Source organism: Branchiostoma belcheri, unplaced genomic scaffold (assembly GCF_001625305.1).
Source record: "Branchiostoma belcheri isolate BF01 breed outbred unplaced genomic scaffold, Haploidv18h27 scaffold143, whole genome shotgun sequence".
NCBI lineage: Eukaryota > Metazoa > Chordata > Leptocardii > Amphioxiformes > Branchiostomatidae > Branchiostoma > Branchiostoma belcheri.
In genome coordinates, this window is record NW_017802858.1 from 414,710 (window position 1) to 430,842 (window position 16,133).

General features: G+C 44.8%; 2 protein-coding genes across 2 annotated transcripts in view; both read left to right on the top strand.

The window, feature by feature from the left end:
• The first annotated feature begins 21 nt into the window (after nucleotides 1-21).
• On the top strand, nucleotides 22-4,088 carry LOC109464935 (titin-like). Its single transcript, XM_019762051.1, has 4 exons — nucleotides 22-155; nucleotides 1,157-1,316; nucleotides 2,876-3,091; nucleotides 3,963-4,088. The coding sequence occupies exons 1-4, from the start codon at nucleotides 39-41 to the stop codon at nucleotides 3,989-3,991; spliced, it is 522 nt and encodes a 173-aa protein (XP_019617610.1). The 5' UTR covers nucleotides 22-38; the 3' UTR covers nucleotides 3,992-4,088.
• An 81-nt stretch (nucleotides 4,089-4,169) lies between these two features.
• Nucleotides 4,170-16,133, top strand: part of LOC109464898 (striated muscle-specific serine/threonine-protein kinase-like) — a 27,382-nt gene continuing 15,418 nt past the window's right edge. The window contains exons 1-12 of the mRNA XM_019761993.1: nucleotides 4,170-4,257; nucleotides 5,897-6,009; nucleotides 6,464-6,632; nucleotides 7,884-7,977; nucleotides 8,307-8,507; nucleotides 8,972-9,110; nucleotides 9,518-9,717; nucleotides 12,863-13,015; nucleotides 13,516-13,561; nucleotides 13,740-13,817; nucleotides 14,254-14,421; nucleotides 15,329-16,131. Coding sequence (XP_019617552.1) covers nucleotides 4,185-4,257; nucleotides 5,897-6,009; nucleotides 6,464-6,632; nucleotides 7,884-7,977; nucleotides 8,307-8,507; nucleotides 8,972-9,110; nucleotides 9,518-9,717; nucleotides 12,863-13,015; nucleotides 13,516-13,561; nucleotides 13,740-13,817; nucleotides 14,254-14,421; nucleotides 15,329-16,131 — 2,237 coding nt within the window. The 5' untranslated portion in view covers nucleotides 4,170-4,184. The remainder of the gene's footprint in view (nucleotides 4,258-5,896; nucleotides 6,010-6,463; nucleotides 6,633-7,883; nucleotides 7,978-8,306; nucleotides 8,508-8,971; nucleotides 9,111-9,517; nucleotides 9,718-12,862; nucleotides 13,016-13,515; nucleotides 13,562-13,739; nucleotides 13,818-14,253; nucleotides 14,422-15,328; nucleotides 16,132-16,133) is intronic.

The following is a 16,133-nucleotide window of genomic DNA, read 5'->3' on the forward strand; positions in this document are numbered from 1 at the left end:
TTTTTTCTGTCTCAGTTGCTCCAAAGCCGCCATACGGGATGCCTCGCATCTCCAGCCGTACAGGAACAAGCCTTATCCTGTCGTGGAACCCCCCACCCCCGCAACAGGACTCTGACAGCCCCATCTCATATATCATCGAGTTCAGGGAGTCAGAGGTTTGTTTGTTTGTTTGTTTATTAAGAATCAGCACATTGTGGCAAGTCAACCTTGAGACCAGAGTTGTTTGTTTGTTTATTATATTCACCCTCAAAGAAGGAAAACATATTGGGTTTGCTGTGTTTTCTTCTTCCTCTTCTTCTTCTCCAAACAAGTCAATGACCTGGACTAGATGTCTGTCACCATGGTAACTGGTGCTGTAGCAGGCATCTTGTGGAGTTAGTTTTCATGTTGTAGCAGGACAGAGCTAGAGTGGCTGCTTACCATATATCATATATGAATGTGTTTGAGCAACAATAAACCGAGCAGAAGTTTGTTGACCAATTGTGAATGTAAACATTATGCATCTGCTTTGCAACTATTACCTTTCTAGTGTTTAATTTTTTTTTTGATCGAATTTAACGTCATTTTTCCCCAACCGGGGGTTAGACGTGCTTGCACCAAGTACAAGTCCTTTTTTGAAGCAAGATTTTTACGGCTGGATGCTCTTCCTAACACCAACCCAAACCCTAGTAGGGCCCAGGATCCCTCTAACTGAGGGGGGAAATGCATGTTAAATGCCTTTCCCAAGGGCACAATGTCTGGGTGCATGTCCAGATCCAACCTTGGGGATTGAACCTGTGACTGTGACACAAAGTGTCTAATTCCTGCTGGTTCCTTGCAGGACTCCCGGTGGCAGGTGAGGGCTAAGAACGTGCGTGAGACGTCTTACCTGGTGGTAAAACTGTAACAACAACTCTAAAGTCTTTAAGAAAGTTTCTAACTCCTTCCTTGCAGGACTCCCGGTGGCAGGTGAGGGCTAAGAACGTGCGTGAGACGTCTTACCTGGTGGTAAAACTGTAACAACAACTCTAAAGTCTTTAAGAAAGTTTCTAACTCCTTCCTTGCAGGACTCCCGGTGGCAGGTGAGGGCTAAGAACGTGCGTGAGACATCTTACCTGGTGGTAAAACTGTAACAACTCTAAAGTCTTTAAGAAAGTTTCTAATTCCTTCCTTGCAGGACTCCCGGTGGCAGGTGAAGGCTAAGAATGTGCGTGAGACGTCTTACCTGGTGGACCGCCTGCAGGAGGACTGTGTCTACTTCTTCCGCGTCAGCACCGAGAACGACTTTGGCGTCAGCGAGCCGTCAGAGGAGAGCAAGGCCTCCAACATACACGAGGGTACGGCCTGGTTCAGACATTTTCTCCCTTTGTGAACAGCAGGTCATAGCAGGTGCCTACAAAAAACATAAGAGATGCAGGTATAGTCTTGATACTTCATTTCAATATACTGTTTTTGACACAGAAACCTGCAAAGTATGGTCTGGTCGTTCCCAGAGTTACCCCATTGAGTAGAGCTGTGTACCGGTACGCAGTACCGATACTGTACCAGAAAAATTGATTAGGTACAGGTCCAAAATACCTACTCCCTCAGTACCGGTACTGTACCTAAACAATTTCACACCAATTTTATGCCTATTTGTGACCTCAAATGTGTAAATAGCTGGTTAACAATGGGTCCCTGTGTAAGGACAGTGTGTTCATGAAAACAAAAACATATATATAGTCTATATTTTATCTGAGCATTCGTCATAAACAAAGAATAAACCTTAACTATCAAGTTTATTTATGTTTTTTTTTTTGTTATTGAAGGAGTTCAGAAGAGCATATAAATTGGTCGAATTGTTCAGGTACAGGTTCAGGTCCGGACCTGTACCTAAACCTGTGTACCTGTACCTGTACCTGCACCTAAAATTTGTTTAGGTACACAGCTCTAGTCTTGATACTTCATTTCAATATTACTGTTTTTGACACAGAAACCTGCAAAGTATGGTCTGGTCGTTCCCAGAGTTACCCCATTGAGACTAGCTTCATGTCAAACCTACTGGCACATCTTTTATGTGTGATATACAGGCTCAGAGTCAGAGTATGTGCTGGGTAGTCTTCACTACATGTAACAATTATCCACAACAACTTAACGTTTAACAAATAAAGGTTTTCCATGCGAGTGGGACTTTATGTCTGACTTACCACCAGATTCTGTAACTTCCTTGTTTGTAAAATCCCCCTGCTTCAGGCTCAGACTTCCAACATACACGAGGGTACGGACTGGGTTCTTTGTAGTTATCCCCAAACCTAGAGGACAAAAATGTCGTTTCAGGTTTTAGACCTAAAAAATATGGGTCTTTTTTTCAAATTTAGGCTTAAGTGTCCCAACAACTTTATTTGAACAATGTAAAACTTAAATGCAGAAATGTTTGGGAGACCAATTCTTATGGGGAAGGGACAAATACTTAGCATTGCAGCTTAGTTCAGATGCTTTTCCTACTTCAGGTTATGAAACTTTAAACGGTTGCCTGTGAAAACAGACTGGTGCAGGTATACAATCTAAATACTTAATTTTGATTTTCCCCCCCCCCCACAAGTTTCACAATGCTTCAGGTCTAACTTGCAGTAAGTACTTACCTGTGTAAAATCCTCCTGCTTTAGGCTCTGACTCTGAGGATGTGTTGGGGAGACCTGCAGTTTTACCAGAATTACCAGAGTTTGAGAATTAAAGTTTAGCCACACTCTAACTTACCAGTGGAACTGTACCTTTTGACTTAAGGAGTCTTTACTAAGATTTTCCTACAACCAAAGATTTTCCATGCAATTGAGACTTTTAGCTTCATGTCTAACATATCAGTGCACATGTACAGTCATGTAAGTCTAACCTGTGCCAAATCCTCCCCCTGCTTCAGGCTCGGACTCTGAGGATGAGGATGTGTTGGGGAGACCAGGTCTGGTACGGCAGGGCTCCGTGAAGCGCCGCGGGCCGCCCGGAGCGCCCGAGTTCCTCAGCCTGCCCGAGGACTGCTTCACCCTGGAGGGGGGGACGGCCGTCTTCAACTGCATGCTGAGCACCCGGCCCGCGGTCAGCACCGTGCAGTGGCTGTGGATGGGCAAGGTTATACAAGGTCAGGACTAGCGCTAGGTTACAACAGCAGGGTCAGGACTAGCGCTAGGTTAGAGCAGCAACTAGCACTAGGTGAGATGATTCACTGCTAGGCAGCTGTCTTCTCCTGTATGCTGAGCACCCGGCCCGCGGTCAGCACCGTGCAGTGGCTCTGGATGGGCAAGGTTATACAAGGTCAGGACTAGCGCTAGGTTAGAGTAACATTAGCGCTAGGTTGTTCATCTCGGTCAGCACCGTGCAGTGGCTTTGGATGGGCTAGGTCATACAAGGTCAGGACTAGCGCTAGGTTACAGTAGCTAATTGCTAGGTATGCTCAGCACCCGACCGCGGTCAGCACAGTGCAGTGGCTCTGGATGGGCTAGGTCATACAAGGTCAGGACTACCGCTAGGTTACAGTAGGTAATTGCTAGGTATGCTCAGCTCCCAGCCCGCGGTCAGCACCATGCAGTGGCTCTGGATGGGCAAGGTCATACAAGGTCAGCACTAGCGCTAGGTTAGGATTATTGCTAGGCAGCCATCTTCTCCTGCATATGCATGCTCAGCACCCGACCTGCGGTCAGCACCGTGCAGTGGCTTTGGATGGGCAAGGTCATACAAGGTCAGCTCTAGCGCTAGGTTAGAGTACTAGTACTTCATTGCTAGACAGATGTGTTGTTCTCTAGCGCTAGGTTAGAGTAACAAGGTTAAGACTTGTGCTAGTTTAGAGGAGTTCATTTTGTTAAATTTTGTTGTTCACTGTTTCCGTTGGCGTCTGCTGTTTTGGAGAGAAGAAAACAGTAGCCGATGTTCAGGAATAAGCCACGTGGAGGTTTCTCTGACAGCTTTAACTTAAAGTTGAATACAGTTGTTGACAAGTTTGTGTTTGCTTGCAGAGAGCAGAAAAACACCAGCCTGTGTTTGATGCGCGGACGGGAGAGTCCAGCCTGACGGTGCAGAGCGTGTCTCTGAGGGACATGGGACAGTACCAGGTGAAAGCTGAGAACCAGCACGGAGCTATGGCCTGCTCCATGTGCCTTGGGCTAGCAGGTAAAGTACTACTGTAGGTAGGATCTAAGGGTTCAGGGTTTGATTCTCAGAGCGTGTCTCTGAGGGACATGGGACAGTACCAGGTGAAAGCTGAGAACCAGCACGGAGCCATGGCCTGCTCCATGTGCCTCGGGCTCGCAGGTAAACTTCAGTAGTTAGGATCTAAGGGTTCAGGGTTCGAATCTCTAAGTCTGACGGTTCACAGCGTGTCTCTGAGGGACATGGGACAGTACCAGGTCAAAGCAGAGAACCAGCACGGGGCCATGGCCTGCTCCATGTGCCTTGGACTCGCAGGTAAAGTACTACTGTAGGTAGGATCTAAGGGTTCAGGGTTTGATTCTCAGAGCGTGTCTCTGAGGGACATGGGACAGTACCAGGTGAAAGCTGAGAACCAGCACGGAGCCATGGCCTGCTCCATGTGCCTCAGACTTGCAGGTAAAGTACAATGTAGTGGTGTGGTTAGGATCTAAGGGTTCAGGGTTCGAATCTCTGAGTCTGAAGGTTCACAGCGTGTCTCTGAGGGACATGGGACAGTACCAGGTCAAAGCAGAGAACCAGCATGGAGCCATGGCCTGCTCCATGTGCCTTGGGCTCGCAGGTAAACATCAATGCAGTGGTGTAGACATCATTCGTAGCGATGGGAAGATGACAGACTAGAGACGGTATTCGACCGGTTTCGACTTTAATTCAGTCTTTATCAAGAAGGACAGAGATCGGACCACTCCTCCTTTTATACTTTTACCGTGCCTATCTACATGTAGTGCAGGGCGCTCTGCTCAATGCTCAGTTTCAGTTTCAGTTTATTTATTTAACCAGAAGATACACTCAGGTCATTTGACCTGTTTTTCAGGTAGAACTGGGTACAATAAAAATGCAGAAACAATACAATGATAACAACACAGTACATAGCACATAATAGCCATACAGCAGTACAAATACAATATAATTACAATGAGTTTTTGAAGGCCGTTACAGTTCGGAGCTTTCTCTGTTCTATTATGTTCTATTATGTTCTCTGTTCTATAATGCATTGGTGTAGTTATAGGATCTAAGGGTTCAGGGTTCGACTCTCTGACAGTAACCACTGTTGTGTCCTCAGGAAAGGCAGCTTTTTTTCCTCACTCTATGTGCCTCTGACTTGCAGGTAAAAAACTAACAAGTCTTGCTAGGATCACTGAACCAAGGCCCAGCTGCACATTTACAGCTATCACTGTCAGGAGGCTATCATTTTTAAGTGCTTTCCCTGCCATCTTTTTCTTCTTCTTCTTCTTCCATATTACGTGCTTAACCTCAATAGGCTGAGGACTCCAAGCACGGTACGTAGAAGACGTACACAAGACTGTAATGTTTGATCCACTCACACCGGGAAGGTCCCCTACTCTTTTCGATAAGTGTGGCGGGTTCTTTAGCGTGCTGGAGGTGTGGCTCTCCCCAAACACGGGACCTCCATTTAACGTCCTATCCGAGGGACGTCCCTAACCGAAGCTAGGTACTCATTTACACCTGAGTGAAGTGAGGTAAGTCGTGTAAAGTGCCTTTCCCAAGGACACAAGATCGGTGACATGGGTGGGGATCGAACTCGGGACCTCTAGGTCCCAAGCCGAACGCGCTACCGCTGCGCCACACGACCCCACGCGCCATTGCTCTCAGAATCCAGTTTGAAGACATTATGGAGGGCGTGGAGATATAAGAACCAACATTTAAAATTAGTTCGGCCTATGACCAGGCTCCAAGAGACTCTGATGTTCACATAGATTTTCCTTCCGTTGTTTTTTCTCAGAGTCTCCCCAGTTTGAGGACATTATGGAGGATGTAGAGATGTATGTGGGAGAGACGGGCCGACTGGAGGTCAGACTGTTCGGCAAGCCTTTCCCCAACATCACATGGCTCAAGGTGGGTACCAAACAACCAGGTAGTGTCTTAAGGCACTAAAGGTGGGGACCTAACAACCAGATATTGTCTTAAGGCTCTCAAGGGGTGTATCCAACAGCCTGACATCATTTTAAGGCTCTTGTAGGGGTTTTAAGAACATTGAAGCTCTGACCAAGAGGTCAAGATGACATCTTACTTTAACATGGCAAACCTTTCCTGAAATCATCTCACTGAAGGTGTATATCGAACAACCTCACATTATCTTATTTTTTAGGGGGTCAAGAGAACATGGGCTTGTAACCAGGAGATCTGTCGCAAATCATTTTTTGACATCAAAAGGCTCATGAAAAAAATTAAATTGGCATATTAAGTATACACTACTAGAAGTCTAGACTTCATGCATGTTCTGGAATCTGTTAGAAATGTTAACTTTGAAGAACTTGCAGACTATAGTACTGTTTTAATGTGTTTTCAGGGTTCTGAGGAACTTCCCCAGGAGAAGCGAATTGTAAGGACCCGTAACGAGGAGGAGGTTGTCCTGACTATCAACAGCGCAGTCCTGTCAGACACAGGAGTCTACACCTGCACGGCTAAAAACATCTCAGGGGAAGTCTCCTGCAAGGCACAAGTCACTGTTTCTCCTGGTAAGGTGTCTTACAAACTTACTACATGTAGTCTCAAGTTACTGTGTCAAGTATTATATATAAGTCAAGTATTATACGTCTCAATTAAGTTCTCCTGCAAGGTGTCTTACAAATGATGACGAAAAATAAACTGTTCAACTAAAAAAGAAAGTAACTCACCAGACACGTCGATGAAGGTTATACATCCAGGTAATATGATACGCCAAAAAGTAGTTACAGTCACTGACGAAAGCTAGTGGATACTAGCTGAAACGTCTGACGTTTTCAAAATCATATCCAGTTGCTTGAGTAACTACTTTTTGGCGTAACTCACCAGACGTCACACGTGGCTAAAAGTCCACAGCACTTGGGCCATAAAGCTGATGAAGACTGAGTGATTCAGTCAAAAATTTCTGGTGAGTTAATTTTGTTTTTGAGTTGGAGAACAGTTTAACTTTCTTCATGTATTTTTCCCACTCAGGTGAACTTTCATGCTGGTCTTAGAAATGTACTTACTGGTCTCAAGTTACTGTGTCCTTAGAAAGATAGAAATTGTAGGACTCATGTTATACTCCCTCTTGGTAAAAAAAGGTGTCAGAATGTATTCAGTCTCATTAGTTACTAACTCTGTGAGATGTAGGGCTAAGAACATTGCAGGAGAAGTCTCCTGCAAGGCACAAGTCACTGTGTCTCCAGGTAATATATTTATTTATTTTTTATTTCCGTCATTTTTATACAGGGTAACCCAATTCAGTGATGGCACTGCTTTTCAACGGGGCCCTGTATTACACAGCACAATACAACAATCACATACGAATAATAACATTAGCATACAAAAATTATACAATAAATAATTATAATGGCAATGATAATAACGAAAACAATAAATAAATTATAATGGCAATGATAATAACGAAAACATATAATATATATTACAATGATTTGACTGTTCTTAGCTGTAAATCAGCCATAGATTAACAACTTACAGACCAAATCAGTTTGTCTCTTGCTAACAAGCCCCTAAGATATTCTAGTCTGCAGGCAAGGTGTCTTAGAACTGTATAATATAGTCTCAAGCTACTGTGTCCTTAGCAAGATATCTTAGAAATAAATGCAAGTCACAGAGTCTCATGTACTTGGAACTTAGGAAGATGTCACTTGATTTATATTAAGAAACAATTTTCAGCAATGGTTAAGTTACCCTGTTGAACCTTATACATGTCAGACATCATTGAAAAACAAAATGTTAATGTATTTTTGTGCAATCTGCAGTGCCTGAGTCCACAGAGACAGAAGATGAGGAGACTTGTTGGACAAAAATCCACACCATCCGGGAACAGTACAGAATACACGAGGAGCTGGGCAAGTAAGTCACAGGGACTAAGGCTTTAACACATAGATCAGCGTAACAATTCTGTATTGCTGTAAAAGCTCCTGGTCATGGTATCTGCAATGTTCTGAGCACTTCAACAAGAGAAATTAAACAGATCGTAACACATATTGAGGTATTAGAAAACAGCATCCACAAATTTGTCCAATTTTAGGCCACACCAATTTAATTTGTTGGTTCTCGGATTTGCCTGCTTCCCTTTTTTTCTGATTTGCAAAAAAAAAAATACATTTCAGGCTCTGAATCAACTCCAACTTCCTACTTGTGCATCCTTTAAACTTGCTAAATCTGTCCTGTTATTCCAGAGGCGCCTTTGGCGTCATCAAGCGCGTGACCAACCGCAAAACGGGAAAGAAGTTTGCGGCAAAGTACATCCGCTACAAGCCGCACCGCAAGGCCGACATCCAGCGAGAGGTCACAGTCATGGCCAAACTGGAGCATGCTGGGATTGTCCAACTGGCGGAAGCATTCCTGGAGACCAAGTTCGTTGTCATGGTGATGGAATAGTATCCTTCCTGGAAAAACGCTGGGTTTTAGGCGGGAGGCATTAGCTACTTGATCAGTTCCTTGTCCTAGCATAGTCACCTACCTGTATACCCGCCTTAGTTCAACTTAGTTCAGGGCCTAGAAATAGTCTTAGGGCCTAGCATTGAGCAAACTTGTCCACAAGAGTGTGTGAGAAGTCTGAAGCACCTTGGAACTCTCTCTTGGATAAGTATAAAATCGAGGGGATTCATTCCTCAAGCTAACTGACATCTTGCACACACAGTTGTCCCTCAGTAAGACATCTGGAGCCGCATATTTCCCGTTTAGAACTTTTATTCAGTCCCTTACACGACCGGTTTTGCCTGTGGCATGCAGTTGCAACTTACCATAGTTCAGTGTCTTTACCAGTAATGGTCAGAAGTGGTCTTTAGGCCTAGTTAAAAAGGAGAAGAAGAGTGTGTGAAGAACCTTAACCCCCCCTCAGTGTTGCTATGGGAGAACTGTTGGAGCACCTTGTGAAGGTACCAGACCTGTGTGAAGCCGACATGGTGCAGTACCTGTCACAGCTGCTAGAGGCACTGCAGTACATACACAGCAAGGACATCGTCCACTTAGACATCAAGGTAACACATTTCCACACTTCAGTAATGAAAACCATTTGTGCTAATGGATAGTAGCGTGTGTAGTCCAGCGGTTAGCGACCCTGGCTCTGGACCAAGAGGTTGGGAGTTTGAATCCCGGCTGTTGTCGCTCCCCTGAGATGCTACTGGAAAGGGTCACAGTCCGGAAAAAGTATATTATCTGGTACTGATTTCTTGAAACAATCTGAATTGACAAAAATTTATCTAATGTGAACTCAAAATGAGAAAAGGTAAATGTAAACAGTATCTTCGTGGTACTAGTATATATTGCTAAGGTACAAGATCTGCCAAGGTAGACCAGTATTGCCATGCCTTAGACAGCAAAAAGACACAAAAGTCATTAAAAACCTAATTTTTCCCCTTTTCCTTTTCCCTTATCTTAAAACCAGCCTGAGAACATTCTCCTGACCAAGTCAGAGGCAGGGCAGGTGAAGCTGTGTGACTTCGGGTTGTCGCGGCAACTGACCCCGGACACGCCCGAGACCTGCAGGTTTGGGACACCCGAGTTTGTCGCCCCGGAAACTGTTGCCAAGGAACCCGTTGCCCTGACGACAGACATCTGGAGCACAGGGGTTCTTCTTTACGTTTTGTAAGTCTGACACAATCTTACGGTCAACAAGGAATTCTTCAGCTTTTGGAATCCTTATCTATTCTAACTTTAGGAAGATAATATCATAATGGTAGCTGTGCATGAAACAGAAAGGGTCAATGGAAGACTAGCTCAGACTAGTTCTCTGGCAAGCTAAACTGAATTGAGATTTTTTGCTTTTCTTCAAGTTTGACTAGTCTCCAGCAGACTTACAGAACAGGTTGAAACATATTTATAACAAAATTTAGCAATGTAGAGAGAATGGTAACCTCTGTGAAAATTTAGGCGTCCCGGACGGTTCGGACGCCCATCCGGGATGGCATCCTGTCTTGGATGGGGACCCGTCCGGGGCGGCCTTTGTGACCCATGGGCGCCTCAAAAAACCTAGCCTGGACGGCCGGGGATGGTCCGGATGGTCCAAAATGGCCGCTTGGACGCCCATCCCGGCGTCCGGGACGACGTCGGGGACGGGGTCCAGGATGGGCTCAGGGACGGGGACCGGGATGGGCACCCGGGCGGGGTCAGGGACGGGCTCTGGGACGGGTTCGGGTGGGTTCTGGGATGGGTTCGGGTGGCTTCTGGGACGGGTTCGGGTGCCTTCTGGGACGGTACGGACGTCCTCTGGGACGGGCTAATGGCCTCCGGGACGGGGCTGGGCGGGCTCTGGGACGGGCACGGGCGCTTTTACGGACAGGTTTTCCGACAGCGCAAATGGGCTCTGGACGGCGTCCCGTCACGGATTGGCTTAGATAAATAAACTAAATCTGGTATGGATACGCACATTTTTGCGTGTGGTCTGGTTACAGGCTGCTATTAGCTATTTAATTATTATATATAAGGCTCTCAAACTTTGATCTAACGTAAATTGAACGATTTTCGTCGTAATATTCTCCGCAAAGTGTACAGCTTTCTTGATATCGACGCAGCAGGGTTCATCGACCTTTGCCCCAGATAAGTCATGTGACGACCGCAGACATACATAAACGGGTACGTGCAAAATATTTTAAGTTATCTGTTGTCTAAGAAATAATTTAACTGTACATTCTAAAATAACAATAATTTTATTTACACATCGTACACATTATCATATACGTGCATTCTGTAGTGCGTTGATAAATACGCTAAATGAAACACCATTTTCATTTGCGTGTGGGGAGGGCAGCCCCGCCACGCATTCAAAACATAAACAACGGACGACGACAGTTCAGTGCCAGACGTTGAGGATAACTGGAGATTTTCACTGCATCATCTTTCTTTATTAAAACGTCAGGTATTGTATACATGTATTCTACAATCTTGTGGTGAGTCTATTTATTTTAAGGAATCAAAGCAATTTCCAGAAGCGTGCTGGAAACGTGTTGGGAGGGTGCACGTGGCGACATCGTTGACATAATTTTTGTTCTTTGTCACATCGTAACAATTATGACCACATAAAATGTTTGTTCACTTACCTGTTCTTCAACAGAAAAACCGAAAGATAAACTCGTTTGTTGACATCACAATCGTTGTTTTTCTACCGCTTTTCTGCATCTGTTGCCCCGCCACGAATATCCATTCTTCATCGGGAACGGTCCTCGTTTGATAAACTATTAACTGTGTACAATGTTCGGGAGAAAAAGCGCCGCTGCTGAGTAGTGGATCCATCCCCCAAACGTGCGTGCAATCGAAGAAATAGGCACAAAAACCTGGACACGAACTGAACACTGTTCTCTAAACCGTTAACGGTCGTTTGTAAGTAAAATGTGCGCATGTGCAAGGACCGAAACCCTGCCGTGCGCGCCCGGCACCCGCTTCCATCGCCTGACATCAATTAAGTCCGGCTTACGTGAGGCGCCCAGGCCCACGCCCAGGGACGGTCAGGCACCCCCGGTTTCTGGGACGGGGTCTAGGCGCCCGAAGCGTCAATTTTTGGACGGCTTGAACGTACGTTGGGACGGGGGGACGGTCTGGGATGGGTCTGGGCGGGTTCGGATGGCAAGGGACGGCGTCCAGAGCATCCGGGACGCTTTCATTTTTACAGAGGAAGCCACTGAGTTTGACCACAATAGAGTCCATTTGCCTGCAGAGTTAAGGTGAAAGTGAAATGTTGCCCATACCACAACTCACTCCCCTAGCCTATTACTGACCCTATTTTTACCTTCGCCAAGAATTGACGAAGGTTATGTTTTCCTGGCCGTGTGTCTGTGTGTGTGTCTGTGTGTCTGTCAACAGCATAACTCGAGAAAGCTTAGATGGATTATCTTGATATTTAGTAGGTGGGTAGGTCTTGATGAAACCTGGAAATGATAAGATTTTGGACCCCCTAGCGGCTTGTTATGGTACTGCAGCTAAACTTCCGGTTTTGATATCTCATGATCTAGACATGCTTGGGTGACGAAAATTGGATGGTAGGTAGCTCTCATGCTGGGGAAGAAGTGACATGAGTTTGGGCCCCCTAGCGGCTTGCTCAGGAACTGCAGGGCTATCTGTTTGAAAATATTCAAAAGAGGATAACTCAAGAACTGGTGGACAGATCGTCGTGATTTTTGGTATGTAGGTAGCTCAAGTGACGCTTGACATAATTATGCGAGGTCCTTATTTGAATACGTTATCAATTATGCAAATCTGGATCTAATTTGCATAATTAATGGAGAAATTCTATAAATCAGCTTCATTACATTATAGGACTATTCAAGCTTTTGACATGTAATTGAGAACGAGAGAAACACAGGCAGATATTGATTATGTAAATTAACACCTAATTTGCATAATTAATGAGAAAATGTTATAATTCCATAATGCTAACTGTAGAATTTCATACTTGGGGTATTTGAAAGTTAAGTGAAGGTGAACATCATTAAACATAACGTATTCAAATAAGGACCTCTTTTGCATAATTTATGAGGAAATGATAGAATGGCTTTCTTTGTTAAGATAAGGCTGTCTTTTGATGGAGAATATGATCAACTATATAATACAATATTATAATACAATATTATAATATAAATATAATACAAATGAGGATCCTATTTGCATAATCAGAAGGAATCATCGTCAATGGAGGAAAAGTGGTCACCATGGCCAGGTGGCCAGCTTGAAGAGGTGGTCACCTTGGCAGGTTTGACTGTACTTGTTGGAATGACCATGAGTGTTGTTTTTTGTGTAGGCTGAGTGGTGTGTCCCCCTTCATGGGTAACAACGACAAGGAGACCTACACGCGAGTGAAGGCCGGACGCTGGGCATTCGACCAGAAAATCTTCAACCACATCTCCAACGAGGCCAAGGACTTCATCACCAAGATGCTCGTGGTCGATCCTAAGTACGTCTTAATCATAGAAACCGTTTAAGATCCAATCTTCATTTGTCTTACGATTACATAATGTTTTTAGTAATGTTACCTCATCTGTATACAGTTTTTTGCTTGGTACAAATTTCTTATGTATTATAGTGTATATGAGGGTGTGTATATAGTGTTTGCCTTGCCTAGTGTAACTTTTTTTTCTGTACGCAAACTCTTTCAATTCAGGGATTCTCATCCCTGCTGCAAGGTTTGCTTTTGGTGTTTGAAATAAATAAATAATAATAGTAACGAAGTACATTATATACTATATATAGATAGTTAGAGATGTTAAGTAGATGATAGATAGAGATGTTAGACAGTGATATATAGTTTACTTTAGTGTACATTGTCTATTCAGATTTAACATGCACTACTGGTAGATTGAATCAGATGTTCTAGTATTTTGGACCTTCATTTAATGGTTTTTTAAGTATTGCACATGTCTTGAAGTAAAGACCTGGCATCTTCTTACTCCACAGGAAGAGGCCTACGGCAAGTCAGTGTCTGGAAGACGTCTGGATCAAGGTGAAGGTTCTTTCGTACAGTCTTGGAACTCTTGAAAAGTAATCCTAATCTTTTCTAGCACCATATGACCAGGTGTTGGGAATACACTTTTGCAGCAAAATGAATTCTAACTTTTTTGTAGTTTTCTAGCAGTTTTTGCAGTAATGTGAGTGACATTTTTCTGTATTTTTGATCCAAGACGCCAGTTTCTAAAGACACAGCAGCTAAGATCAGCGCAGATCGTCTCAAGTTCTTCCACTCCAGACGGAAATGGCAGGTAAGTAGTCTTGGGTTTGTAACATCTGTAACATCACAAGTGGTGAATAATGAAAAAAAATGGTTGGCTCTTAGAATAACCGACCACTTTTTGGACGGTACCATTATACAGTTGACAGGACACTAAGTGGTTTATTTGGTGGTTATCCCACTTTACCAGGTATTATCTCACCATATACATTTTGGACACCTCAGGGCGGGCCATTAAGCCTTTAGCATTGAACTTTTAAATTATCATAATAGTATTAGGTCACAATGATTAAAACAAGAACATATTTCTCACCCGTTCAGAAATCTCTGATCTCGGTTGGTGAAGATGCGGCCGATCTCGCAGGTCCTGTCTAATTTTTATGACATGTACCAAGTGTCAGCCTGACAGCATACCATGATCTAATGTTTAAAAGTAATTCAAAAGCATAATTTTATCACCTGTTCAGAAATCGTTGATCTCCGTTGGAGCTCCGCTGAAGATGCGGCCGATCTCCCAGGTCCTGTCGGCGGCGGGAGGGTCCCAGTCTCTCGGCATCAAGCGCGGCCCAAACGACAGCGATTCACCACTCTCATCGGAAGCAGAGTCCACAGACATCGAGGCTCTCACATCTGAGGTAGGGACACAGATAGAGGGGATTGTTATTAAACTGTAAACTGTTTATTATTAACCTGTATGGTAAACTAAAGACTCTCCTGTAAGTTGTAACTCCGTCCCGTTAATGAACGACCATGACTCACCGCTCTCATCAGAGGCAGAGTCCACAGACATCGAGGCTCTCACATCTGAGGTAGGGACACAGATAGAGGGGATTGTTATTAAACTGTAAACTGTTTATTATTAACCTGTATGGTAAACTAAAGACTCTCCTGTAAGTTGTAACTCCGTCCCGTTAATGAACGACCATGACTCACCGCTCTCATCAGAGGCAGAGTCCACAGACATCGAGGCTCTCACATCTGAGGTAGGGACACAGACGGGCTGGTTATCACATTGTATACACGCTCCTGTAAGTTGTAGATTCAATCTCCAAGTAGATCATACGGTGGCAAGGCAGTATCCAGGGGCCAGAGGAGTGTCCATTAGCCACCGAAGGATACTGCCTGGCCAATTTGATACAGTAACTGTCTTTTGTGGCCATCAAAAGATCTGCTTGGAGATTGAGGTAGATTCTTGGTATGTTTCATATATAGCAGTGGATACCAGCTGCAGGCATTGTACCTCGAAGGGAATAAAGTTTACCTGTTGTTTGCTTTCTGGTACAGAAGTATTGTTTTGTGTAATGAAAAAGTTAAGACTGTCAGAAAAAATGGGACTGTTGAGAAAGCAAGAAAAGACAATGATATAACCAATGCTACCAATACATTGTATTACAGTAACTGTTACAGTAATTACTATGAAATTCCATCATTCAATTAATGCCCTGTTCATTTTTCCATCATGTCTCTGTTTTCTGTCTTCCATCCTTCTTCTCAGTATTCCATCCTACTTCTCAGTAATATCATAATTGTTCCCATCCCCAGGCTGACACAGTAGACACCGACAGTGATCGCGGGCCCTCCCCTATCCCCGGGAGACGCCCCCTACAACCACCACCCGGTACTGCAGCGGACAGGTTACCAAAGAAACCAGAGAAACGGGACATCCCCAAACCTCCACAGCTGGTCATCCGCAGACCTTCGTTATCAGATAGTGATGAAAACCCCCTTAGTCCACCGCTAAGCCCACCCCTACAGAGAGAATGGGACAAACCGAAAGGTCAGGAGAGGTCGCCCAAACGGCGGCCGCGGAGTCCAAGTCCTCGCAGAGGAAGGAGGGAAGAAAAGAGAGAGGAAAAGGAGGGAGGGAAGACCCAGGGAGAAAGGACCCTCAGGCCTCCCCACTTAAGAAAGTCACGCTCTTTCGAGGGTGACCGTTCTCGGTCCGAAGATAAAACAAAGAAATTGTCACCAAAATCCATCAAAAAGAGCGACTCAACAGAAGATTTACGGAAAAGATCAAAGGAGAAGCCTCGGCCAATGAGAAGGTCCCATTCCGCGGACCGTTATCTGTCGTCCCGCGGTATCGAATTACCGGCAAAGGAGGGGGAGAATCTCGTCCACATGTTACGCCGGATGGCTTCAACCGAGAAACCTTCCCAGCTGGAAACTTTGCCGGAGGATTCTGCAGAGGAGGGGCCGACCCCTGGGTCGCGCAGGGTCGTCGGGTCAGAGGTCAGGTCAGAGGGCATGACCCGGCCGCCCCCACGGGTGCTGTGGACGGTGGGACAGGAGGAACTGAAGACGGACAAGAAGAAGGAGGAGGGAGGGAGTGAGGATACCCAGGAGC

Bases quoted from the DNA above. Each gene is read 5' to 3' on its own strand.
- LOC109464935 (XM_019762051.1), top strand. From the start codon at position 39: ATGCCTCGCATCTCCAGCCGTACAGGAACAAGCCTTATCCTGTCGTGG. The intron at 156-1,156 runs GTTTGTTTGTTT...CCTTCCTTGCAG, and splicing joins TCGAGTTCAGGGAGTCAGAG to GACTCCCGGTGGCAGGTGAA. The intron at 1,317-2,875 runs GTACGGCCTGGT...CCCCTGCTTCAG, and splicing joins GGCCTCCAACATACACGAGG to GCTCGGACTCTGAGGATGAG.